Raw genomic sequence first — 26,610 nt, forward strand, 5'->3', positions numbered from 1 at the left:
TCCAACACACCACATCTCCCTAGCACAGGCAAGGTGTTAGCCATAGAGGTACAAGATGTTCTTTCTCTATATAAAAGCAAACCTGGGGTTGTTATGCACAGGGATGCAGGAAAGATCTCTGCTCTAGCTCCACAGCGTGCACCCGGCGGGGTGTCAAACGCGGTTGTTAACAGGAAGTGTTTGGGGATTGTGTCTGAGCTGCTGGAGTCGCTGAGGAATTCTTTCCCAGCTGAATCCCTGGCTTGCCAGCAGACAGACTTTTCTTTAGACCTACTGTAATCTGCTGTATTTTTTCTGCTGCATAATGAGGTGATGCCTAATCTCATTCTGCATCACCAGATTTCCCGGGTGATGCTCGGGTTCTCAGCTCGTTACCATTATCCTCTTTTATTGGGTTTATTTGCACCAGCTCCCAAGCCAGCTCCACAGCAGGAGCGGGAGGCGTGCAGAGATTAATTCAGCACTGCAGCCCTATCCCCTGGTTCCTGGTGTCAGTGTATGAATCCAGCCCTTACCACAGCCTTGCTTTGCTCCTGGAAACGCGTGGAAATGCATGGAAGGGGCTTCAAAGTGTCCTTTTAGATCAGAGATCCCTGCTGTTCTGCCACAGTGCTCAGAGACCCATAGTCAAAACTGTATTCTCAGAAACTGGGGACATCACAAAGGCTGGTCCTGAGCATCTGCTAAGATTTGGGGGTTGGATTAGATGATGTCCAGAGGCCCGTCCAGCCTCCACTATTCCTTCCTCCTGTGATTACATCTAAATAAAACCACTCTGGGCCAGGGGTGGGAATCTGCTACACATTATGTTCATTATCATCACTTCGTTGCATTTTTCCCCGAGGTCTGTTCTAGATTACAGGCAGAATAAATCAATCCATCGCCTCATAAAGCATTAGGTTATCAAATAACTAACGGAGATAACGACAGCACCCAACAGGGCTCAGGGAAGAGAGATGGAATGGGGGTGGAGGAAGGAAGCACGGTCCAGCAACAAGCAGAAAGGTTGTGGAAAAGTGACCAGCAAAGTGGAGGCTTTGTGGAACAAGAGAGGATCTGGTAGAAGGGAGGTGGGTAACAGCTCTCTCTCCAACAGAAACAGGTCAGCCCAGAGAAAGGGAGATGGCAAGACAGCAAGGAAATTGGGAAAGGAACAAGAGACCTCTGCAACCGAAAGGGTGAGGAGTCAGCAGGGACATTGGTGTCAGCTCTGACATCACAGCAGTTTGCACCTTCGTGATTCCAGCTCGTGAGCACGGGGAAAGCGCCTGGCTGTGGGAGATGTTCCCCCCGCTGAATGTAACCTCTGGAGGGCCTGTCTGACCCCTACAATTCTGTGATTCTGTAAGCTCAGAGATCCAAAGCAAAGCCCAGTCTGAAAACGGGGCTTGGCACTTAACTTAGCCTTTGGGAGAGACGCTGGTGATGGCAGATCAGTGAAATAATCCTTTCCAGGTCAGCCTTGTCTCCACACCATCTTGCATGCTTGGCACACACCCATCTTCCCTCGCAGCTGCTAGCACCTGAAATTCCCTCCCTGTGTTTCCCTCTGCTTCTATCTGCTGAAGATAGAAGGTTGGTTTTGTCCTCCTTTCCCTTTTTCACCCCGGATGCATGACTACCAAACCCACAGCAAGCTTTCCACAGGAAGCGAAGTTTCATCCCCTGTGGATGTAGGATACAACAGATTCCCACTGGAGGGAGAGGTTTTACAGTGTCACTGGTGTGTTCTGAAAAGTCATTGCATTTCTTCGTTGTGTTTATTCCTGAGTGTGCTATTCCAGTGTTTATTCCTGAGCCAGGCTGTTCAGCAAGTTGGCAGATTTTAGTGACAGTGGGAGCAGAAAGGCGCTTCAGATGGGTGAAGGAGCCACTTTCGGCCTGAATGAGCTATTTTCTCTCCTGTTCTTGTAACTCTTGTAGGATATAAAAGGAGAGCAAGGTGGCAGGTGATGACATGGAGCAGGCATGTGCTGTTGGAAAGAGGGCCAGAAGCTTGAGCTGAAGTTAAGAAGAAAAAAAGGAACTTTGTGTTGGAGTGAAAAAGCATCGTTAGCAGGTATTGTAAAAAAAAACCAATCAGTTGTGACCTGCCTACTATGGAAAGAATAGGTTACAGAAAGGGGGACATCTTTAACATCATGTGATTTGCTTAGGATTCGAGCATATACAGATTTTTATTAATTGAAATGCTTCCCTTGGAACAGTCCAGCAGTCATTGTAAACAGTAAAATATCTACAGTGTTTCCAGTAGTTTACCTAAGGCTTGAGGAAACACCTTTTTCTTTTATTTTATTCCCCCCCCATGCCATTTCTGCTCGTGCTGATTCCTTTTTCCCACTGTGATGAAAGAAATAGCAGACAATTATTTTATCTCACAGTTTTAGTGCACAAAGTCTACTCTGAGAAGTGAGCCAGAGGAGTTTTGTTGGAGAAGCTGAAGGAAAGCGGGTAGTTGGCAACTCAAAGGTAGCAAGAGGCTTTGGAGCTGATTAAATACTAAGACCAAGGCAAAAGCCTCGGGAGAGGAGTAACTGAGTCCCTGTATTTCAGTAATTTTGCCTTCTCCCTTTTCCTCATGCTTCCTGTTTGGTTTCCTCTTTCTCTGCAGAGGATTAAGATGCAGAGAAGAAGATTTGAAAGGATGAGTTCCGCTCAGCACTGCCCTTCAGGAGTTCGGTAACCATATCCGTAGGCTTAGGGCTTAAGCTTACAGTTACACTTTTACATTTTTTGAGCATCTAATTTGATTTTATGATGTTACAAGGAGGAAAAAAAAAAAGTAGGCTGTGTGCTTACCCTTGGCCAAATTAGTTTTGTAGAGAGAGCGTGCGTAACCTCGTGTATTGCGTGCTTGGTAAGACAGAGCTGTGCGTGAACTATTATTAACTCAGCCATTAGCATTCTCTCCTCCATGTAATAATCTAGTGAATCATCTGCTTTATTCTGTTGCAATTTAATAATTGCATCTTCATTCATTTACTCAAAAAAAGAAAAAAAAAAACCAAGACAATTTAGGTGGCCCAAGACAAAAAAGCTTTATGAATCCCTCTCAGTTTTGAATTAAATTACAGTAATTCGGTTACCTAACATGTTACTTAAGCAGTTAAAAGTAAAGCCACTGAAGCAAGGCATTACAGCTTGGTTTTGTTGGGATGCTGGATGTGCCAAGGCTGCTCTTCTAGCTCATGCCATGTTCCCAGCAATCCCATCTAAAAAGCCCCATGCTGTGGGGCAGTGTCACCAATGCCCTCCCTGAACGGCTGCATAATTCCATAAAGCCTCCTGGCTTGATGCTTTGCATGCCCTGCTTGATGGGGGCTGGCAGAGATTTTGGCAGGGGGGGGGGGAAGACTGCAACGACCTCCCAGCGGGTAGTATTTTGGGCAACGTGGGACACACCAACCACATCCTGGGCTGCATCCCCAGAAGTGTGGCCAGCAGATTGAGAGAGGGGATTGTCCCCCTCTGCTCTGCTCTGGGGACACAACCCCTGCAGTGCTGTGTCCAGCTTTGGAGCCTTTAGCACAAGAAGGACATGGACCAGGTCCAGAGGAGGCCAAAAACGATCTAAGGGCTGGAGCACCTCTTCTATTGAGACAGGCTGAGAGAGTTGGGCTTGTTCAGCCAGGAGAAGAGAAGGCTCCAGGGGGGCCTTACAGAGGCCTTCCCATCCCCGAAAGGTGCCTATAGGAAAGCTGGGGCAGAGCTGTTCCTGAGGGCAGGGGGTGATAGGATGAGTGGTGAGGGTTTTATACTGGGAAAGGGGAGATTTAGGTTGGATATTAGGAAAAAGTTCTTCAATATGAGGGTGCTGGATCACTGGCACAGGGTGCCCAGAGAGGTGGTGGAGGCCCCATCCCTGGAGACATCCAAGGTCAGGCTTTGATGAGGCTCTGAGTGACCTGATCTAGTGAAGATGCCCCTGCTCACTGCAGGGGTGGGACTAGATGGGCTCTGAAGGTCCCTTCGCACTTAAGGCAGCCTGTACCCCCTGCCCGCCGCGCAGCTCGCACACGGTTTAGCGGCCATCTGCGGCACCAAGGGGACGGGGCGGGGGGAAGAGGGAATGCGCATGAGCCTCGGAGGGGTGGGTACAGCCCTCCTAAGATGGCGGCGGGGGACGGACGGCGCCGCTCGCCCCTCTCAAGATGGCGGCAGCGCGCGCACGCGCTTCCAGGAGGAGGCGGGAAATGGCGCGGCGCGAGGCCCCCTCTCAGGCGACTGCTGACCGCCGGGCACCGCGCTCGTCGTGCGGCCCAGCCGCGGCGTTGCCCGGTGCGGGGGAAAGGGCCGCAGGGTTAGCGGCACCGGAGGCGGGTAGGAGTGCGGTGCCAGGCAGTGGCGGGGCAGCCGCTGTCGCCATTGCCCTGCGCCGCCAGGGGTGGGAGGGCCCCTGACAGAGCGCGGCCGCAGCGCCATGGCGGGCGTGGGGCGGCGGCTGCGGGCCGCGCCGGCCCAGCCCCGGCTCTGAGAGGAGGCTCCGCGCCGCCGCGGCCGGGCTCCGGCCATCCCGCTGCCTCTCGGCCTTCCTGCCCGCCTCCCTTCGGCCGCCCTTCGCGGGCCAGGCGGCGCTCGCCCCCCTGCCCTTCCCCGCCGCGCCGCGGAGATGGCGGGGCTGCGCGCCGCCGGTTTCCCCCCCTGGAAGCAGCACATCGCGGCGGAGCTGCGGCGGCGGGACCGGCTGCAGCGACAGGCCTTCGAGGAGATCATCGGGCAGTGTAAGTGGGCCGCGGCGGCGGGGCCGAGGCCCTAGGGGCGTTTTCCTGACCCCGCCGCACGGGGAAGTGGGGGGAAGGCGGTGGGGAGGGCCCTCGAGGGCTCGGCTGTGTCGCTGCGAGAAGGGGTTGAGAGGAGTTTGCCGGAACGGGGGAAGGTTGAGGGTGCTTCTCTCTTCGCTCGGATCCCTCGCGGCCCGATTCGAATTTGTGCTGTGGGTAGTGACCGCCTGGCCATGCTGCCCGCTCAGTTCCCGCGCCGACGTCTGTGGGGTTGAGGGCGGTGGTGCTGCTGCCCGCCGGCACGATCAGAGCTCTTTGGGACAGCGCTTTCTATCCAGCTCTTACTTGCCCTTCCCTCTCCTGCCCTGGCTGTGGCGGGAGCGGGTGGAGGTGGGGGTCACTGTGGGGCTGCTGGCTCACACGCTGTGGTTCCTGACCTACGTTATGGGGAGCAGGGGGCAGCAAAGAATCCTGGCAGGACTCCACGGCGCTGGGTATGAGCAGTTGTCTGTCAGGGCTGTTTTCCGTGTTGCTGTTGGTATCAGTTGAGGGGCTATAAAGAGATTGAACTGTGAACTCTTTCTGTGCTAGTAGATGGCAACATTAGAGCAGGTTCCTTATTAAACTTTCAGTCCCACACAGCATCTGGATTAATGAGGAGTCTCTGGAGCTGTGGCTGAGTGCTGCCTTACCCTGCTGACATCAGAGAGGAATGCACACTAATGTGGTGGACACTTACTCATGTTTGGTTAGGCCAGAATGATTAAAGACACTAGATCTTAGCTGGCTGAGGAAGAGGGTAGGAATCTGGTTTTGCTTTTTGGTTATCTCCCTAATTGTGCTTTTTTTGCTCTTTCAGATAACAAGCTGCTGGAGAAGTCGGACCTTCATGCGGTGCTGGCTGATAAGCTCCAAGCAGAAAAATATGACATGCAGAGCAGACATGAGATCAGGTATTTAAAATCCCTTATCTTTCAGTCAACGCTCTGTCATGCACACTCTGACCCAAAACATTGTATGATAAGTTGCAGAAACAACTTCTGGACACGTGATAAAGTTACAGTGCACTTAGACTGGAATGACCTGGCTGAGTTTTGGACAGAAAGTAACTTAATCACAAACTCAGGGTGTGGAGGTGTGCTGGAATAAGCTTCTGCTGCTGGTCTGTGTGCCTTGCAGTGCTTGCCTGGTCTTCCTAACAGCTGGGATCCGACTCTTCTAGTTGCCTGGTTGTGTGGAGAGACTGATGGCTTAACCCTCAGACAGAGAAAGTCCTGGTTGTGAAGTTTCTGTCCTGAATAAGCACCATAGGCTAAAAATAACGTGTCTTCTGCCTGCTGGCCTGGACAGCATGTCAGTCCCAGCAGCTGGGTTCTGCCCTTGCTGTAACTGAAGAAAAGGCAGGGCAGAGTAGCTGGGAATTTCCTGTTTCTGTAGGAGCTGCTTTCTCTGTTGAAGCTCTTGTTGCTGAATAATGCAAAACCCTGTGTGTGGGAGCTCCTTGTCTTCGTGGGGACGGCAGGCAGAGTGTCAGCATGTGGCCAGTGGGATGGAGTTGGTGCCTGTGTGGAAGTTCTCAGAAGCTTTCTGATGGCTGTGGTTGCCTTGAACAACCTTTAGTTTAGGGGAGCCTGTTTCTGGGTAAGCGCCTGCTCCCGGAGATGAGGCCGGAGCAGACGAGGGTGAAAAGAAACCACACAGAAGCGGCGCCTTCCAAGTAAATGCTGAGTGGAACTCTGGTACTGTCCTCAGCATAGCTGAGGAAAAAAGCTTCTGCTTACCTTGAGGCCTTGTAGGACTATCTGCTTCTGGCTACAGGTGCATGGCCAGAGCTGAGGACATGTTGGATGTCCTACAGGTCTTGGCTGGACACAGGTTTTTTTGACATTCGGTGCCTTCTAGTGCAGTGTTAGTTCAGTGACGTGTGGGTTGGTTGTTTAAGATGAGCATTAAGTTACTGACACCCCTGAGAGACCTTACAGCTTCTGAATGTGTTACCTGTTTCCCACTGGAGTGTTACAACACAAAATGCCTGCAGAAACAGATGTTCTATTTGTGCCTTGTTCTGTTTGTGTGCTATAAATTACTATTTTTAAAAGCAGTAATTACAGCTGCAAACTTGCTCAAAGGCTCTGTGTGAGAGACGTAGAGATATATATGTTTCTGTGCTTTACAAATATGATTTCTGTTCCTGTCTCTCTGCTTTCAAAGACATAGTTGTTTGAGGGTGGTTACGTGGGTTCTTCTGGTGCATACAGATTCGGCCACAGTACCACTGTGCTGTAAAAGGCAATTAGAAAATACCCCCAAACCTTTGCTAGAATAAGAACAATAAGAGCATAGCTAGACTTCTCCATAGTTCATGGAGAAGTGATTTGAAACACCAGGGAATACAAACCCAAAGGTGTGGGAGTATATCCCTGGTTCCCTGGCTTCTGGCTCTGTGCCCTTTATTATGCTGCCTCCAGGTAATGTGGCATCTTCAAGGGCCACCGGCTCCCTCCAGAACAAATTTTAGGTCACAAAGTATTTGTAGTTCTTCCAGAATTTGGAGAGTGTACTATTAAGACTTGATTGTTTTAATCCAGATTTGAGTAAAGGCTTGTTATCCTTCATTTGAGTATAAATTCTGCTTTAGAAATGTGCAGAGAGGTGAATGGAGCCGTAGGTGAGCTGAATTTTCCAGTTCTGTGTGAAGGCAGCTTCCACAGATGGGAGCGTGCCGTGGGGGAGCTGGCTGTGGTTTAGTTTGCTCTGAGTCGCCTGTGTCTCTGATGTAGAAATTCCAGGGGAGTTTGTCCTGAGGCTGACTGGTCAAAGGCTCAGGAGCCATTGGAGTCTGGTTTGTGACATCTGTCCTTCCTCTCTCAACTCCAGTCCGGGACATGATGGCACGTGGAATGACGCTCAGCTGCAGGAGCTGGCTCAGCTGAAGATAAAGCATCAGGAGGAGCTGACGGAGCTGCACAAGAAACGTGGCGAGGTTAGAAAGTCCCCTTGTGTCTGTGTGGCCCTTTGTGAATGTGACCTTAACCTTACCAAGCTCATTCCCCATCGCTCTTCCCCCTTTCATCACGTTCAGGCTGTAAGCTCCCCGTGCCCGTGGCTAAAACAAACCAGAGGGGTTTGGTCTGTCAAACCCAACAGCCAGCACATGTGAGCTTCGTGCTGTCAGCACAGGGTGGTTTTTAAGGCGTCCTTAACGTGGCTCTCTGACTGGGTTTTTAAGCTGTGGTTCTGGGAGGAGGAAGGAGCCGATCCGGTCTGTAGAGCTGCGCTTGACCCACACGTCCTGTGTTGGAAAGGGTTTTGAATGAGTGGAGTGAGCGATGAGGTGGCTGCATGTGGTTTCATTTGGCTCTCACTTTGCAGGACTGCTGCTGGGTAGGGGTGGGTAAAAACAAGTGCAAGTGGTGGTTGAAAGTGCTGTGGTGTTTGCCTGGAAAGGGAGTGCTGACTGCCATGAGATGCATCCCAGAAGTCCTAGTACATGTGAGAGGTGAGCCTGTGAGAGAGGAAAATCTGCTATCTAGGGTTTTTTGGGGGGTTTTATGGGAAGATGTAGAAGCTTCAACAGCAGAAGTGGGTTTTAAAATCACAGCAGCAGATTGAATGAGTCCAGGAGGTGGTACTGGAACAGTACTGCAGACTTTTATAGGGAGAAGGTGGGAGTGAACTGTAAAAAATTCACCCTGCTCCTTTTACCACACCTCACTGGTGCTGTGGAGAAGCTCCAGTGCCAGCAATTCCAAGCTTCTCAAAGCAGAGACAGCTTTCTACAGGAGATGTGCCCTGACTAGTCACAGCCATGAAAATTCCTTCTCCCCCCTAAGCTGCCTATGGCACAGGCACTCTTCTCAAAACTCAGGCTTCCTTTTCCATGGGCAGCCGAGGCTTGGCCTGCTCTGGGGCTTGCTGCTGCTCACGGGCTGGGTAGCTGTGAGCTGGCAGCAGCAGCTCATTGGTGTTGGCCTCTGCACCTCTAGTGCCTGTGAGCTGCAGAGACTCCGCCAGCAACTGTCTCTGTGGGGAAACTCTTTGTGGGAAGCCTGTGTTTCCAGCAGGAGCTGCGTGTCTCCTGGCCGTGCAGGGGGAGTTGTAGATCAGTTGTTAGTACTCACGTGTCACTTTACTTGGCAGGTTTTAGTTTCTCTATTGATTTTTTTGTCCATGACTTTAAAAAAAAAAATAAAATCTCTTCCTAGCATGTTCTGTTTGGTGTGACTTTATCAGTAACTTTTTGGGGGAAGGGAGGGAGATACCAAAGGGCAAGACCTTTCTGACAGGTTGTGTTTGATGGCACATTCCCTGATTTAATGACTTGTGTCACAGGCAGAGAACAGATGTGTATAGAAAGCTGTGAACAATGACCTGAAAAGGATGTGTTCTGCTTGTGATGTGAGCTTGGTCTGCACTCCACTGGTTGCTGCTACCTGTGTGTTACCCAGCTCTGCCTTTTGTAATGCCACTTTCTCCTGTCCTAGCTGGCCCAGTCTGTAATCGATCTGAATAACCAAATGCAGCAGAAGGACAAAGAGATGCAGATGAATGAAGCCAAGTGAGTAGAACTGGTTTGTCTGTCTGGTTGGTAGGCGACCCTGGCTTCTGGTCGGTGGTAGGGGTCCCAAAGGAGATCCTCATTGTTTTGTGTGTTGTGTTGCTGTGCCAGGATTGCAGAGTATTTGCAAAAGATCTCTGAACTGGAAACAGAGTGCCAGGAATTGCGCAGCAAGCTGCAAGATCTTGAGCGAGCTAATCAGACGCTGAAAGATGAGTATGACGCTCTCCAGATCACCTTCAATGCCTTGGAGGAGAAACTGAGGAAAACTACTGAAGACAACCAGGAGCTGGTCTCACGTTGGATGGCAGAGAAAGCACAAGAAGCCAATCGTTTGAATGCAGAGAATGAGAAGGATTCCAGGTGAGATTGAGGACTTGTTTGATAGTATGATAAACTACTTCCTAACATACTTTTGTACACTTAGGAGTCTGTAGGATAAAACCAGATTTAGCTTTGATCTCCACGATCTCTCTATTCTTGCAAAACACAGTGAGAGTTGAGAACATTGTGTTGCTTCTTTTGGCCAGGGCAGATGGATGCTTTGTGAAAACATTCCTGTCTTTTAAATGAATAAAACATGTTCTTTTTGTTTCTTGAGCAACATTAAACTGTGGCACAAAGGTCGTAAAATATGACCCAGGTCAGATAGAAACTGCCTGGGTGGGTGTTAGATTTGTACTTCTGTGTTCCTGTTGCATTTCATGCTACTGGTTTTATCCTTTTATTGACCTAACACTGAAGTGTATTTTGCATTCTGCTAAAAGGAAGCACTGCCCTGAGGCTGAGCTATAACTTGCAAAAATAAGTTTGTACTTTTATTTACTGGCAAAGTAAGTTATTTCTCCTGAACTGCTTCAGCTTGCTTGCCAACAAGCTGTGCTTGGGGCAGAGAGCTGTGAGACAGATCTCATAGTACTTGGCAGTTTCTTTATTAACACAAACATCATTTCTGCAAGTTCTTGCATCCTGAGCAAATCCACATTCCTATGGGAGGAAGGTGTGTGTTCAGAGGGCTGCAGGTGTGCTTTGTCTCATTGCTTCACTGGGCTGATCTTGTCCTTCACCATTCACAGTAAGAACTTGCCTCTCCTGCACTGAGCCGCCGGAAAAACGGGATAAAATTAAGGCAGTGGCCTATGTTTTTTATTATTACTTAAATTTCAGTATTACAAAGCCCATCAGAATCAAGCAGGGTAACCTTTGGAATGGGATCAAGGAAGGGTTGGGGTTTTTTTGGTTAAATGACCCTGTTTCCCTTTCCTTAGGAGGCGACAAGCCCGGCTGCAGAAGGAGCTGGCAGAAGCTGCCAAAGAACCCCTGCCTGTTGAACCGTAAGCAGTCTTGATTTACAGAGTCTCCTTCAGCACTTCGTGCTTCAGTTTTACGCAGATGCCTGATAAATGGTACCTTTGTTATCTCTAAATTTGGTGACGTACAGGAGTGTATAAACCTTGGTGTAAAGTCAGAACGTACAGTAACTCCCCTTACTTGAACTTCCAGGACGAGGAGCTTTGTTATGACTAAAAATAGATGCTGGGACTGAAAGTCTCAGGGGTGGTGCCTACAGGGAATATATAGTCTTATCTCAGCATAGAAGAGATGTTTGGATGCTTCCATTCCCTGAGCTTAGTGAGGTGACAGGATTACTGCTGGCCTCCATGTCACAGGCCAGTGGGCAGTCCCAAGCCAGAGGACAGTCTTACCAGCTCCTATGAACAGTGATACCCGTGTTGTCCATCTTATTTGTTGTAAACACACGGGATACCTTCCAGTATCAGACTCTTCAATTAATAATGTTGTGCAGAGAGGAGAAGCACAAATGTAACACATGTTGCCACTTTCCCTGTTCAGCTGCTTCCTCTCTGTTGCCCAAAGTGAGACCTTCTTGTCCTGCAGCTGAGCTCAGATGTAGCTGTGGCACCACAGCTCAAACATTTTACTTCCTGGTGTGGTGGGGATGACAGTTTCTGTGCTTCACAAGTAATTGGATATGAGACGTGGAGAAGTTAAAAAAAAGCCCATTTGTTATCCAGATTTTTTTTTAATTCCTTCTGGAAATTACTCAAGCTCTGCTTCCCAGATGGGTGGGGTTCTTTTATTCATCTTTGATTTTATAATTTCAGAAGGTTTGTACTGTATAAACGTGCTGCTTACCGAAGGGGAGAGCTGCAGTATTTCAGGGAGTGTGCCCTGGTGCTTATATCCCCTCCAGAAATAGGTTCAGCGAACATGGAAAGGTTTAGGGGTTTTTTTGCTAAAATAAGTCAGCTCAAACTGTATATTTTGCAAAAGAACCATCAGCAGAACTTGACAGTGTTTATTGAGATACCAGCCTGATAGCTATACTTCATTTGGAGTGTATATTTTCCATGGCCTCTTCGCCAAAAAAATCTTAGCACTTGAAGCACAGCTCTGTTCTGAAATGAGAGGTTAGGAATGGTCCTCTTCAGTTCTTGTGTGGCTGAGTGTTAACTGATGGCAGGAATCAAATTATTCCTACTCAGATGCTGAATTTAAACTTCCTGTTCTGTCAGATGGCATCAGGTGGATAGAGCGTGTTTAAAAATGGTTTGTGCTGTGGAATCAGCAGCGCAGGAAAACCTGTCATGGAAGGAAAAAGTGTCAGAGCCCGTGCTGACTAATGAGGAAGAACCTTGAGATGTTGGCTGGGTGGTTGGGCTGGGTTAATGTACGGTGTGTGTATCAGAACCTCATGCTTCTGCTCAGCTGTACACCAAGACTTCACTGAAGTCTACCAAAACCTCCCTTGCACTTACGGGCTGCCACCTGAAGTACAACAGTGTAGGAAGTATCTGGGTGTCGTGGGTGTGGATGAAGAAGGGGAATTCAAACCTTAAAGCCTTGTGCTTTTTTAAAATACTTTTCTTGTGGAACAGCAGAAAAAGGTGCCATGAAAATAGGGTATCACCTATTTTTGGGGTTGTAATAGCTCGTGGTTTGGCTTTTCTGTAACTGTTCCAGCAAATACAGCTCACTATGTAGCAACGTCATGCTCAGGTGTGACAGGTCCTCATAATTCTGTATGTAATGAAAAGAATCTGGGAAGGGTGTCACCAGAAATACAGACATGTGGGAAAATCCAGCCCTGTGGTCAGTAAAGAGCGTAACTGGCAGCTGGAAAGAAAAAGCATGAGATGTAGAATCATAGAATCACAGAATGGCCCGGGCTGGAAGGGACCTCAAAGACCATCAGATTCCAACCCCCTGACGTTGGCAGGGACAGCCCTCACTATCCCAGGCTGCTCAAGGCCCCATCCAATCTGGCCTTGAACACCTGCAGGGAGGGGGCAGCCACCACCTCCCTGGGCACCCTGTGCCAGGGCCTCACCACCCTCAGAGTGAAGAAGTTTCAATTCTTTCAATTTAAAAACTTTTCCAATTTAAAACCATTCTCCCTCGTCCTGTTGCCCCAGGCCCTTCTAAAAAGTCCCTTCCTAGCTTTCCTGTTAGGTACTGGAAGGCTGCAGTAAGATCTACCCAGAGCCTTCTCCAGGCTGAACCAGCCCAGCTCTCTCAGCCTGTCTTCACAGGAGAGGTGCTCCAGCCCTCTAATCTTTGTGACCCTCCTCTGGACCCATTCCAATGGCTCCATTTCCTCTTTATGTTGGGGACCTCAGAACTGGACACAGAACTCAAGGTGGCGTCTCAAGAGAGTGGAGTAGAGGGACAGAATTGCCTGCCTTGACCTGCTGGCCACACTTCTGATGATGCAGCCCAGGGTGGGGTTGGCCTTCTGGGCTGCAAGCATGCATTGTCAGCTTGTGCTGAGCTTCTCATCCACCAGCACCCCCAAGCCTCTCTCTGCAGGGCTGCTCTCTATCACATCATCTCCCAGCCTGTACTGATGATGGGGTTTGCCCTGACCCAAGGGCAGGACCTTGCACTTGTTCTTGTTGAACCTCATGAGGTTCACATGGGCCCACTTCTCCAGCCTGTCCAGGTCCCTCTGGATGACATCCTGTCCTTCCAGCATGTCAGCTGCACCACTCAGCTTGGTGTCATCTGCAGACTTGCTGAGGGTGCTCTCAACCTCATTGTCAGTGTCTGAATGTGTGTTTTCTGAGGTTGTGTGATGGGCGTAGTGTCTCTGGCAGTGATGGCTGGATCAGTGTGGTGTCTGGATCTACCTGCATGGTCCTACAGCTAAGCAAACCCAGGTGGGGGTGCTCAGGCACAGGCAGACACTGGAGCAGTGTCGTGTGTTCAGTTCATATGCATCAGGGGGTGGTTTCCATCAGAAGCTCTGGCTGGTTGACAACGAGGTGTTTCTCTCACTTCAGCAGGGATGATGATATTGAAGTGCTTGCAGATGAAACCTCTGATACAGCCGAGGAGACGTCTCCAGTGCGAACTGTTAGCAGAACATCCAGGTTTGTAGACCAAGAGACTTTTGTATTCGGGATGTTGAGGAGGAACAAGGGATAGAAGAGTTGGGTCAGTTACTTACAGGTTTTACTTGCTTTTAGCTGGGACAGTTTAGTACTTCCACCAGAGCAGTATGAAACCTCGTGCTTTGTTCTTTGTTTCCATGCTCTAGATATACTCTATTTTTCCTTTGCTGGTTTAATTTAAACTGGCATCTGAAAAATGTGTGCCTAATCTCAAAATAAACCATAGGTTTAAAGGCAAAACGGGCATTACAACGGGTATTGCAGTGCCTGTTGTGTTACATCTCTGGTACTGTACAAGATACCATTGTGACCTTACAGATACCTACTGGAGCGTGTGGATTGAGCTTCAATGCTGAAAATGCCTTAACCAGGGGAAATGCATCTTTTTCTTCCTCTAAAGTAGCAGTGAGTGGGCAGTAAGAGGTAGTTACATGAGAGCATGGCTTAATTTGGTTGTAACTTCAGACTTGACAGACCATTGCATCTAAAACCTGTAACTCCCAGGGTGGAGGTTGAGGGAAATTTGAAAAAACTTGACTCTCAAATGATGCTCTGAGCTGTAGCTTCTGGGAAGTTTGGAACTGATGCCTGCCTTTGGTGTTTTCCATCTCTGGACATGGTCTGCTGCAGGGGAGGGAGTCTTTCCAGAGACTTGTTGCTGTGAAATGTATTTGTATTGATCTTTGTGTGGAGAAGCTATTCACAAGGTTTAAACCTGTCCTCCCCTCCTTCAGTAAGCGACTCTCCCAGCCAGCTGGAGGCCTTCTGGACTCTATCACTAATATCTTTGGGTAGGTTAGAACACTTTCACCTCTTTGTTTTGTTATATTGTTTCAATGTACGCCAAAATCTTGGTGATGCAGGGAATACAAACAAACAAAAAGAAATAAACTCAGCCTTTCTTCTAGCTTCTGCCTTTCTTTTTCTTTTCTTTTTTTTGTTCTCCTCAACTTCCTGTTTCTTCCATCTTGCCGTGTGCTGACCTCTGACCTTTCCCTCCAGTCTGTCTGAGTCTCCCCTTTTGGGACACCAGTCTTCCGATGCTGCCAGGTGAAAACGTTATCCGCTCCTAGTCCGGCATGTGAATGTGTTCCTTTGGAGCAGCACGGAACCCGGCTGCCTTACCCCCAGTAGATCTAATGTGCTAGAAACCGCCTCCGGGTAGCGAGGCCACGAGCCCCTCTGCGGAGAGAATGCCTGGGGCTCACTCTGGCTTTCCACTGCACTTTGCTCCTCTAACAGGGCTGTTTAAACCCAGTCATGGGGCTCTTGTGCTTAGTGTCCAGAGTGGAGCCAGTCCAAGTCAAGATCTGCGTTAGGTGGATGGTCTTTGCTTAAACGGCGCAGCCTGCACGTTGGAACGGAGCATTTCTGTGCCCGGGATGTAGTGCTGCAGTGGTGTTGAGTCTCCCTAGGCATAATGATGGGGTTCCAGTCTCTCCATCTGAACCCAGCCGCAGTGATTCCCAGGTTTCTCTTTCCTGGGTTAAAAATAAATAATCAAGACTGCTCCAAAATGAGGTCCGTAGAGGTCAGTAATCAGTTCAGGTAACTTGTCTGGCGTACAGTGAGGTATCTAAAGCCACAGGTGGATGTAATGTTAGGTGACAAATGTGATTTTTGAAAGCTGGGCTAAGAGAAAGTTAACTCCTTCCCCTGCTCTGTAAATTGCTGCCCAGTGTAGTTGAGTGGCGGGTACAGATCTGGGGGAACTCAAGAGAAACAGCTTGAGAGTTTGCTTCTCGTTTTGAAATACTTCTGCTTTGTTTCATGCCAGGAGGCGTTCTTTGTCCTCGTTCCCTGCTCCCCAGGATAACGTAGAGCCACATCCAGGTGCCAGTAAAGAAGTGAGAGTGCCCACTACTGCCATATGTGTCTTTGTAAGTATAGAAGGAGCTCTTGGTTTCACTGTTCCTTTCACCGCCTTCAGAGGAAGTGAATCCTACCTGTGTGGGAGCTGACCTCCCGAAACTCTGGTGGTTAATTCTTAGCCCAAATACTTCTCGCAGACTGGATGTCTGTCCTGCTGAGGTCAATGATGATTAGTAAAAGGTCTGAGTGCACAGGGCAATTGCACTCCACTACCTTCCTGGCTCCCAGCAGTCCCCGTTCTGTCATGCCATAGTAGAGCTGTGATGGAGGAGGAGATTGCTGACAGTTTGGGATTAATTCAGTGCGAGTTCTCCACAGTGAAGGGAGTTGTGGTGCTGAATGTAAATCCAACAGGTTTGATTAAGAGGAGCTTGTGGTTGTGGAGTGTCTTCATTGTTGTGTGTGATCTAAAGTTTTCAAGCTGAGACCTCCTTTATGCGTTACTTTGGCTGTGCAAGGCCAAACCTAAATTTCTGTGAGGGGTATTGCCTTCTGAATGACAGATACTGCCCTAAATTGTCTTGCAACTTGTGTGAACTGTTTAACTTTCTCAGGCGCTCCTGTGCCAGATGTGGATGTTCCATGGATATGAACTGACATTTTTTTCCCCACCCAGAGCAGCAGGGTGGCTCACTGCAGCATGGGGCTTGCGTGTCCCTAGCCTGTCCTTCTCTAGTGGAAGGCACGGGGCAGAGGGAATAGTGAGAAGAGGGTCATAACTTAAGTGACCACCTGAACCTGGCTTAAATAGGGAGCATCAGAGGAGACATCCATGGCTGTAGTATATATCACAACCTCTCTTCCTCTGGCTATGTACAACAGACCCAGTTGATCAACAGATCAATTGGCTAAAAATCTAATTGTAGCAAGGTATTACAAAGTTACATATGGGAGGTTTTCAAGAACCATGTGAGTGGCTATGTTTTATTCACCTTGCTCTTGATCTCCTGTAACATCACATGGACTTCCAGGAGCAGTGTGGCCTGTCCTTCCCATACGAAGGGGCAAACAGTGATGGACTCTTCTGACTCTTAGTCTTGTCAACATGGGGAATGCTGCCCCGTTCGAGTTCCCCACCTTGTGGTGGGAGTAGGAACAGCTGCAGTAGTGAGCCTGTCAGGCTGCTGCAGTATGGAGGTGATGCATGGCTAGGACTACAATATTAAGATGGGAAAAAAAGTCCCTGCTTATTTCATGGGAATCCATACATCCCTCCTGGAGGTGATCTGTGTTAGGGTTTAGCTCCTGTATTTGCAGCCTTTTTGGATCTGTGCTAACTCAGTTTTGGGTGGCTGTTGTGTTCTTCCCGCTCATCAGGACGCACACGATGGGGAGGTGAATGCAGTACAGTTCAGCCCTGGCTCCCGGTTACTAGCAACAGGAGGCATGGACCGGAGGGTTAAGCTTTGGGAAGTCTTGGGAGGTAAACCTTTTTGTTCTGGGTCATGGTGGGATGCTAAACTTGTGTTATAGTGTTTTTTGTGCCAGCTTTTGTTCCAATCCATTGCTTAAGTTTTGTTCGTCTTTCTCTGTGCAGATAGATGTGAGCCCAAAGGTTCCCTCTCTGGTAGCAATGCTGGGATTACGAGCATAGAGTTTGATAGTGCTGTGAGTATCTGGGCAATATCCACTGTTTCTATTGGGAGTAAACGGAATTCTGTTGTGCTCTGCTAGCAGTTTCCATTCTGAAACTTTGGGAAGTTACTTGGGAAATTAGTTAAAACAATTGAAAGAATAAATAGTTAAAAATTGTACTAATGATTTGATGTGCTGCAGTCTGTAATGCTCATCTTTGCTTTACACATCAGAAGATGATGTGCAGCTCAGACACTGGCTGTTAGAGGCTGTTACGATAAAATTACAATAAAATACACTAGGCTTTGTCCAAGGTAAGAGATCAGTCTTCAGCTTCCCACTAAAGCTGCCCTAACAGCACAGAAGAGGCAAATACACTGAGGCTTTCTTTTGTGGAAGACCTCTGGTGAAGGGTAAAAGATCTGATTATCCAAAGTCTTGTGCTTCCATGGTCTCCCAGCAGTTTCTCACCAGTCTCGGCACAGTAATGGTGTAGCTGACAGTGTTTGCTGGCAGCTCGTGATGTGTTGCTCAGCTCATGCTCACCTGAAGTGTCAGAGACGTGACTGTGATCAGCATCTGACAGTCCTCCTTGAAGGAGTTTGAGGTCTAGATGTGTGATGTGACTCTTCTGCTGAGACCTCGCCCATAAGACAGTGCTTTACTGCACACACCATAGGCCTGTGTGCTAAACTCCATTGAGCTGCACCCAAATGGCTCCTTCCTTTGGACACTGACCAGCTCATTAGAGATCTGCTGCTCCTGTTAATCTGCAGGAGAAACTAGTTCTGATTTTGGCAAGTCCTTGAATGTGCTTGAGGTGAGGACTGCCAGAGGTGAGATTTTACTGGGCTTTAAGGATTCAGGAAAGTATTTTGAGTTGGACAGGAGCGCGGGTGTGAATCTCATGGTATCCAGTCTGCATCATGGGTGACTTGGAAGAACCTGGAGTGTAAAGCTGTGAACAAATCAAATTATCTCTCCTTAGACAGAGTTAGGTTTTGGAATCTTAGTTTACAATGTTAGAATTATAATGTGAATTGCAAGAATTGGGCTAATTCCCCTCAGAGGCCCATCTAAGAATTAGATGAGACCCGTGAAAAATCAGAAAACCCCCACCCCTGCAGTAGGTGAGGGCAAACTAGAACTTGGTGCCTCACTTCAACAGCTGGAGGCAGAAGGGAAAGGAGCAGCTCCTTTTTGATCTGGTTATTGTTACTGCTTTGAGCTGTAGTCATGATTCTACACATGGTGAGAAGAAGTAGCTGTAGTGTTTTTGAAAGTTGTTGCACTAATTTTCCTTACTGATAGGTGCTGCTGGGATTTTGGCTTGTTTTCTGTGGGCTTTTGGTTTGGGCTTTCTCCCCCTTGGCAATATAGCACTAATAGGGCTCTAATGAATTCTTAGAGATACTTTTGAGTTTATTTGCATATTGATTTGCAGAAGTAGTTTGAAATTCATCTTATGTTCACAGGGTTCTTACCTCTTAGCAGCTTCCAATGACTTTGCCAGCAGAATCTGGACGGTTGATGACAATCGATTACGGGTGAGTCTCTCAAAGGCAAAGCAGTGCTCAGGCTGTTCCTGCCCTGTATTTCCAGTTTCATCCAACGGGGCCATTTACAGACACTTTCAGTAATTCTTTTTGTGACCAGGGTCTTTATTTCTGTTAAGGGTCTTTCCAGCAAGACCCAAAATACAGTATTGGTCTCTGCACAGCCTTCCAGGAAACCCCGGGTTTTTGTTTTCAGTCAGGAGCAGTGTTCTTGAAAAGGAGTCATTTGGCTATCAGTGATATGGCAGCAAGCCTGAAGGTGCTTGACTTTTATTCTCAGTGTCTCTTGAAAGATTCCTCCTCCCCTCTGTAGTGGTTTTACCCTTGCACTCACATTCTTCCCCAGCAGTCAACTCTAATTTAAAAGAGGATTCACCTTTGACCAAAAGACAGGTTTCTTCATCTTGAAGACTTGTTTTTTATTGTCTTTCCCACCTATGCTTTTGCTCAGTTTGATATTTTAGGAAGATGCCACTTTGATGTTCTGGATCTTCTGACATTTCACATGTCAGTTATAACCTGCAGCTGAGTCATAATTGGCTGGGCTGCTCTCCGTGTGGAGGTGTCAGGTCTCATTTAGGAAAGCAAAGAATATCAGGCCTTTTGCAGCTTCTGTTTGGCTGCTGAACTTTGGGTGTCAGGTAAAGCAAATAGAAGTTTACCAGACTATAGGTTAATGCCCACAAAATGTTAGTTACCACTGCAGACATCCACCTGGCTTCAAGGAACCTTCCTGTAAATTTTGGGACCGTTGGTGGCTACCAGCTCTGGGTGTGTAGTCACTGATTGCCAGGATAACCAGCATATGACCTGTTTGAGTGTGCATGGCATGGATTTGTCATGAGTTGGAAGTGAGCAGGAGGCAGCAAAGCTGCCCTGAATTTTGCCACAGACTCTCCCTAGTTGAATGCAGATACCTGCATGTAACAACTGTGTGGTGAGAGCAGGAGAGGTGTGCAGAGTCAGAGTTTAGATCTTCCTTTCTGGAGCCTTGTGTCATTTCTGAAGATGAGGGGGACTTCATGGGATGACTTGTTCTTTCAGAGTTTGCTGTATATTGGGTCGCTTTTTTCCCAAACTTTACTCCCATTCCTTTTAATTTTTAAAGGTTGGGCTTTTTAATTTCCCAAGCCAAGATAGCATTGTGTAACTGGATAGTCCTTTGTGTATTTAAAAAAAAAAAAATCTACCAAAGATTTCCCTTCCCCACTGCCAGGTCTTACTGCAGTCATTTGTTGTTAGTATGTAGATATTCAGCAATTTGTAGTAAACGTGGCTCACATTCTTCTCAGCCCCACAAAGCCTCCCCTACACCTACAGACACTGCTGCAGGGAGTTCTGAAATCTCCCGTTGCCTCAGCTTTCAGGCTTGAGGATACAACAGTAGTTGAGACCACATATGCCCTTGTGTCCTTGAGAGAAGCTCGCTGCAGAAACCTGAAGGCACAATTCCCATTTTTGACATGCTTTGCCCCTTTTCCTCCATCTCTTCCGCAAGGCTGTCTTGTGGTTGCCATCTGTCTGTGAAATGTAGGTGCCTGGAGTGTCAAGGAAGGGAGCTTGCAGGTTCTTGGAGTAGCTAGAGAAGCTGCAGCAAAGGTGACCTGTGTTCCCCAACTCCAGGCTGAGCTCCATGGTGCTTAACTCTCCTACTCGGTGTTAATCTCTGCTTAACTAGACTAGATTTCTGGTTTCCTCTGAGCAATGCAGTAGACATGTGAATTGCCATCTAAGGTTGTCTTTGAGTTGTTAGATCGCAGAAGTAGTAAGCTACGAGGCAAGGGAGAGTGTGGAACTGTGAGGTTTTACCCTGTAAATCTCTCCTCTGCAGCACACCCTGACAGGTCACAGCGGTAAAGTTTTGTCAGCCAAATTCCTGCTGGACAATGCCCGCATTGTTTCGGGAAGCCATGACCGGACCCTCAAGCTCTGGGACCTCCGCAGCAAAGTTTGTAAGGAAACCAAAGCTACTGTCTGTCACCCGTGTCCCGTGCTTCCTGTGAATGTAAATGCATGTCTAGCCCCACCTGGGCTATTTCATCACCTTTCTCATATAAATAAGCAAAAGCTGGTGGCTGTGCCATCTTCTGTTGTCATGCAAGTGGCTGGATTCTTTCTGCCTGATAGCTGAAGTAATAGGAACATCATGTGTGTGCAGGAAGCACCATTAATGCTGTTGCATGAGTGATAGTGGTGTGCCGTGAGGGACCGGGCTGTGGGCTGGGTATTCTAGTCTCCTGCGGAAAACTTGGAGCCAGGTCAGAGTTTTTGAACCCTGAGGTAGATGGAAATGTCTCTTGGAAACGTATCAGAAATGTGAACACCTCACATGAAAGAAATGCTGGGATCTGTGGTTTTTTTGGGGGAAGAACAGCCTCATTTTCCTTGGCTTATCTCCTGCTCATGGCTCTTAAACCTGCCTGCAGGTGGGAGGAGCGAGATTCGAGGTGACCTTGATACCCAGAGCACAGACATAGGTCAAGGAGACTGTTTAGTGTTTAACAGTAGCAAATTCTAGCTGTCTGAACACAAAGTGGAAGCAAAGCCGCTGTCACGGGAGCGTTTAAAGGGATATTAGCCACAGCAAAGGCGATTGAGAAGGGCAGAGAGGTTGTTGAAGACTTAAGTCAGGATTATTCTAAGACAGAGCGTGTCTGCCCTGTGGCACTCCTTGGACCCTGCTCTGTATGTGTGTGTGTGGTGTAGTGATTGTTTTCTTGTCTTTGTCTTCATCAGTTTGTACAGCACAAATGTCAGTGTGTCACTTGGTTTATCCTTTTTAGGTATAAAAACAGTGTTTGCAGGATCTAGCTGCAATGACATCGTATGTACTGAACAATGTGTAATGAGTGGACACTTTGATAAGAAAATTCGTTTCTGGGATATCAGGTAAAAAGCCCTATTGAAAGAGTTTACAGCATAGGATTGGTTATGGGATTGCTGTCTGAACATAACCTGAACTAGGGAGCTCTTCTTCCTGAGCTTGGAAGCTAGTGAGACTCTGGCAAGACTTGCAGTGGGCCCCTGAAAGAGAGTCTTTATACTGTTTGGGTCTTTTGTGGGTGGAGCCGGGGGAGAGGGTGCCATTTCTTCTCTGAAAAGGCAGTCTGCTTCCTTGTAAATATTTTGTGTTGGTCAGAACTTGCCATTTTACATGTTGTTTAGTTTTTCAGAGGGTGGGTGTCCTGGGAATGTTACCCACAAAGTGAGATCTAGCTTGGGAAAGAAGCAAAAAGTGAGAATAATCCAGGAATCCCACTTCTCTTCTACACCAGGACAAGTCAAAGTTTTGATGTGGTGGTGTTTGACTTCTGGACCCTGGTTTATTCTCCCTCTTTTTTTCCTCCTCCTCTTCTTTCTGTCCTTAGGACTGAAAGCATAGTAAAAGAGCTGGAGCTGCTGGGAAGAATCACAGCTCTGGACCTGAACTCGGAGCGAACAGAGCTTTTGACCTGTTCCCGTGATGACCTACTAAAGATCATCGATCTGCGGGTTGGTGCTGTCAAGCAGACCTTCAGGTGAGTGTATCTTCCACGGGAATACTATGAATTGCAGAAGTTTGGATTGTGGATTAGTCTTAGTGTTGGAGTGTGTTTCAGCAGCTCTGTGGAGAGTAGTCTCCTAATTTTTCTTTCTGCATGGGTAGCAAAGCTCTCTTAGTGGGCAAAGGTCTGCTCTGGTGGATCTTTAAAGAAGATACCTGGGCTTAGAAGTCTTTGGCCTAAAGGAGAGAGTTTCTTCAAATGTGATTGAGAGGAGGGTGTGTGAGAGGCAAACTGTGGTGGAGGTATTGGAGCTTCTTCGGAACTGTGTATAAAAGCTCGTCAGTGAGAGCCTGGAAGTACATCTTACAGGTGAATTTACAGTTCTCCAATTCTCACTTTTCAGCGCCCAGGGATTCAAATGTGGCTCTGACTGGACAAGAGTTGTGTTCAGGTAAGGCTGATATAAGGTACCTGATAAATCTTCCCTGGCAAAAGCGAGGGATTCCTGATGGCTGCATCTCTTTGCAGCTAGGAAGAACCTGGGGCAGAGGGTGATTTGCCTGAGGGTACCTCTTGGTTGAGACAGAGCCTGCCTGCAGTTGTTGATCCGATGCCTCGGAAGCTTTCTGATTTCTGGGTGCTTTCACCTCTTAGTGTTGGCAACATGTAACTCCTTGAAGATTCTTTAATGCCAGGTTGCTTGCTTAGGGAATGGCAGGCGGAACGGTGACATGTGCTGATGAATTGCTGACCTAAAAATTGTTCTCTGCCTCCTGTGCCTCTGATGACACAGCCCTGACGGTAACTACGTGGCTGCTGGTTCAGCTGACGGGGCCCTCTATGTTTGGAATGTGCTCACTGGGAAGTTGGAGAGGACGCTGGCAAAGCATCACAGGTGAGGAGAAGGCGGCCACGTAATCTGAATCTGTGTGTGAATCTTGTGGAGCTGTGGGAGAACGGTGGTCGTACAGCTCTGCAGCTTGCACTGGTGTGTGAGGGCTTTTAGTGCGCGGATTCTCTGTGAATTCATGGTGGTATTCTCTGGATTGGATTAAGGTTAGGTTTGTTATTGCTCAGGTTTATTAGACTTGCACCTCAGTTTAAGTACTCTCAATGTATTCTGAAGAAAGTGTTGTGTCTCTTGGGTTTATTGAAGCCCTGACTCTTTCCAGAGACGAGGAACTGCTTTTCCGTTGCTAGTCAGAGCACTGTAGCGTTTCGTTTCAGTGTCAGGTGCTGTTGTGGAATGTGGCTTTTTGTAAACTTCTCCCTGGCTTCCATTTCAGTTCTTCTATCAACGCGGTCGCGTGGTCACCAGCAGGTACCCACGTGGTCAGTGTGGACAAGGGAAACAAGGCTGTCCTGTGGTCTGAGTTTTGACTGGACGGAGGGTGAAGGGCAGAGCATCCAGCGCCTCTGCATGTGGTGGTGCTGGTCCGTGGCTGAACAGAACGGGAGACCTGAGCCCAGATCCATCCTGAGTTGGGATATTAACAAGCGCGTGGGCTTCGCTTTCCAGTGGAAAGATCTAAAGCGATGGAGAAGGAGCCCGAGTCAGAGACTTCTTATGGCCATAATGGCACCGTGGCACTCGGACTCGGCGAGGGATTAGCTGATCTGGATGGAGAATGCTCCTTAGTCATGCCTTCACACGCAGTATCTGTGCAGCGAGTGGAGCTGAAGATACTTGCGGGATTCCTCACCAGACAGCTGTGCCAAATACTCTGTCACACAAATGTATCTACAGCACTTCTGAGTTGGAAATGTTGGAAAGAAGTTACTGTGTATGCTGACTTAATACATGTCCCGTCTCCTGTGTTCTGTTCTTGTGGCCTAGATCAGGCGTGGGGTGAGAAGGTCCTGAAACGTGGCCGGGTCCTAGGAATTGCAGCCTGTTAGAGCAGCTTTCAGAGCGAGCCTCCTGTGGCTTTGGCAGCTCTGCCCTAGAGTTGCTGGCTCTGTTCAGGTCTGTTCTGTCCCTGACACGGGCTCTCTGGCATGACCATGTGAACCTTTATCAGCCTCACTTGTTCTTAAGGCCACAGTCTGTTCTTCAGGACTTCTGCACCCTGTTGTTAAGATGCCCTCCAGCCCCTGGGCGTCACAGAGTAGGAGATTTTTAATCTTTTTATTCCACAGGCAGTTTGGTTACTGGGTGTGAGGGAGAGAAGTTTGACTTCCACTGTGCTGCTGTGATAAAGAATGTCGTTGTACTGTGACTTCAGTACCAGAATACAGACGTTTGGTCCCGTTTTCTGTTCATCCGTCCTGTCCCGGCAGCTCGCAGTAGAACACAGGGGAGCAGTGGGGAGGGGGGTTAAATCCCAAATCCATTGTTTTTGGTGCTGGCAGTTCCAGGCCACTTGCCCCCTTCTTGAGCACACGTGCAATATTCCCAGTTGCGCTGGAGCCCTCTCTGTGCTTTGGAGCAGTGTCTTGGCTCTGTCCTTGTCCAAGCATCCAAACCCACGATGTGTCTGGTGCGACCTACCTGGCATAACTTGACCCAGCCAGACCTTCCCACGTTGTCTGGGCCTCGAGACACGCCACCAGCGTTTTATTGCCTTTTTATTTGCACTTTATTTTCTTCTTTCCCAATAGTGTTTTACTAAGGAAGCGTGTTCTTTGGAGGGGCTGGATTAGGGGGCAGCTGCTCTAACAGGCATCTCTCTAACCCGGCCTCTTGTTCAGGCGCTTTCCACAGTGGGGAACTAGAGTATATGGGGCGAAGTTTTTATTTATTCAGCTGCCCATAAGAACTTGACTGTAAATAAACCTGTGTTCTGCTTTTAACCCCCCCCAGCGCTCCGATTCGTTCTTTTGTGCAAGCTCTTGTCCTGAGTGAGTGGAGAGGGAAGCCTGAAATGTGTGGGAATGGGGTGTTTTTTTCTGTGCTGTTTTCCCAAGGAATTGTGGATTTGTGTTCAGTCGCATTGTGGGATTTGGAAGAAAAAGGATAATGGTCTTAGCTTGAAGCTGGCCACCCTGCAGATGAAACTTGGGTGTTGCCCTATCTCATAGAATCACAGAATGGTCTGGGTTGGAAGGGACCACAAGGATTACAGCGTTCCAACCCCCAGCCACAGGAAGGGCCACCAATCTCCAGGCATCATCTAGATAAGGTTGCCCAGGCCCCATCCACTGTCTGGAGACTGAGGAAAAGTATTGCCATATTGAACAAGTGCCTCTGTCCTTGAGAGACTGGTATATTCTTGGATGTTCTGCATAAATTACTGAATTGAAGAAGTTAATATCTGTATTTCAGACATTGCTGTAAGTGGGTGGCCTTTTCTGATGCAGTGCTTTGACTGCCACCTTGTTAACTTTTTAAGCCAGTAGCAGGACTTGCATGTGTCTTTAAAACCCAAAAACCCTGGTTGAAGAACCCAGGTCGGACCCTTGCTCTGGCTCCTACTTCAGAGTACTGAAGCAAAGCCTTCAGCTCTTAAATGTACTAATTCCACACACTGACAGCTCTCCTGTTTCCGTAAGGAAAGCAGCCTCCTCCTGCCGCCCAGCTTGTGGGAGAGAACTGTGGTAAAAGGGGAGAGACTCAGGGCAGGCAAGATTTAGTTAGTTATTCTTCTGCCTGTTGCTGTGGCAGAAGGTCCTTGCAAAGGCACCTGCCCCAGCCCAGGTGACCTCTGTCACTGCGGAAAAGCGGCTCCCGAAGGACAGGTCAGCGCGATGAAAGATTATCGGGAGATTAACGCAATAACAACTGTGGGCTCGCTGAGGGGATCAGAGTGGGGTTAAGATGTTTATACTTCAGGCTGCTATACTTGTGTTTTTCTACAGCATGGACACAGATCTTACACAAAGGGTTTCTGTTTTGCCTCCTGAGGCTGTTAGGAAGTAGGTCAATAATACTGGAGGATAATGACTGGATAGCTTACACTGAGAGCGTTTTAGATGAGAATTCCTTAGGACTGAGGTGTGTAGGAAATTCTAGTGACCCCTTTGAGGTTTGGGGGTTTTTGGCTATGGTTTATTGTGCTACCTGTCTTCCACTTCAGCCTGCGGAGGGTAGCAAAGGAAGGGAAGGTGATGGCTGTTGGCGCTTGAGGTGGTTTGGAGGGGGGTGGGTGGGCGGGCATCTTTCTCCAGCCTAAGGGTACATTAGGAAGTGTGTTACAGAGAAGCTGATTCCAAGCTCCTCTGAAGGTGTTTGAAGTGGCAGGTGTACACTCACCCTGGGCCCTCAGAGGAGTAGCAGCAGGTATCCTGGGAGCACTCTTTCCTCTCCTGAAGGACTGATTATTCCACAGTGGTGGCAGCACAGGCTCTTAAAACCAGGCTTTTCCTTCTGTACCATGTCACTGAACAGAGCGTGTTGATTTGGAGGTTACTTTTTGGGGTCTTTCCCCTACTTCCCACCTCCAGGACCCTGCTTTCCTTCAGGAATACAGGCACAGGAGTTTCCTTGTG

The 26,610-nt window shown here is 48.3% G+C and overlaps 1 protein-coding gene across 1 annotated transcript; it reads left to right on the top strand.

Annotated features, from left to right (window-relative positions):
• Positions 1-4,619: 4,619 nt before the first annotated feature.
• Positions 4,620-24,960, top strand: ATG16L1 (autophagy related 16 like 1). Its single transcript, XM_084267465.1, has 19 exons — positions 4,620-4,721; positions 5,581-5,674; positions 7,599-7,704; positions 9,206-9,279; positions 9,391-9,642; positions 10,548-10,613; positions 13,587-13,673; positions 14,429-14,485; positions 14,697-14,744; positions 15,472-15,574; positions 16,884-16,989; positions 17,104-17,174; positions 18,617-18,688; positions 20,529-20,649; positions 21,481-21,586; positions 22,066-22,215; positions 22,586-22,633; positions 22,976-23,077; positions 23,469-24,960. The coding sequence occupies exons 2-19, from the start codon at positions 5,652-5,654 to the stop codon at positions 23,560-23,562; spliced, it is 1,686 nt and encodes a 561-aa protein (XP_084123591.1). The 5' UTR covers positions 4,620-4,721; positions 5,581-5,651; the 3' UTR covers positions 23,563-24,960.
• The last annotated feature ends 1,650 nt before the right edge of the window (positions 24,961-26,610 follow it).

This window comes from Gallinula chloropus (genome assembly GCF_964237585.1).
Source record: "Gallinula chloropus genome assembly, chromosome: 8".
NCBI lineage: Eukaryota > Metazoa > Chordata > Aves > Gruiformes > Rallidae > Gallinula > Gallinula chloropus.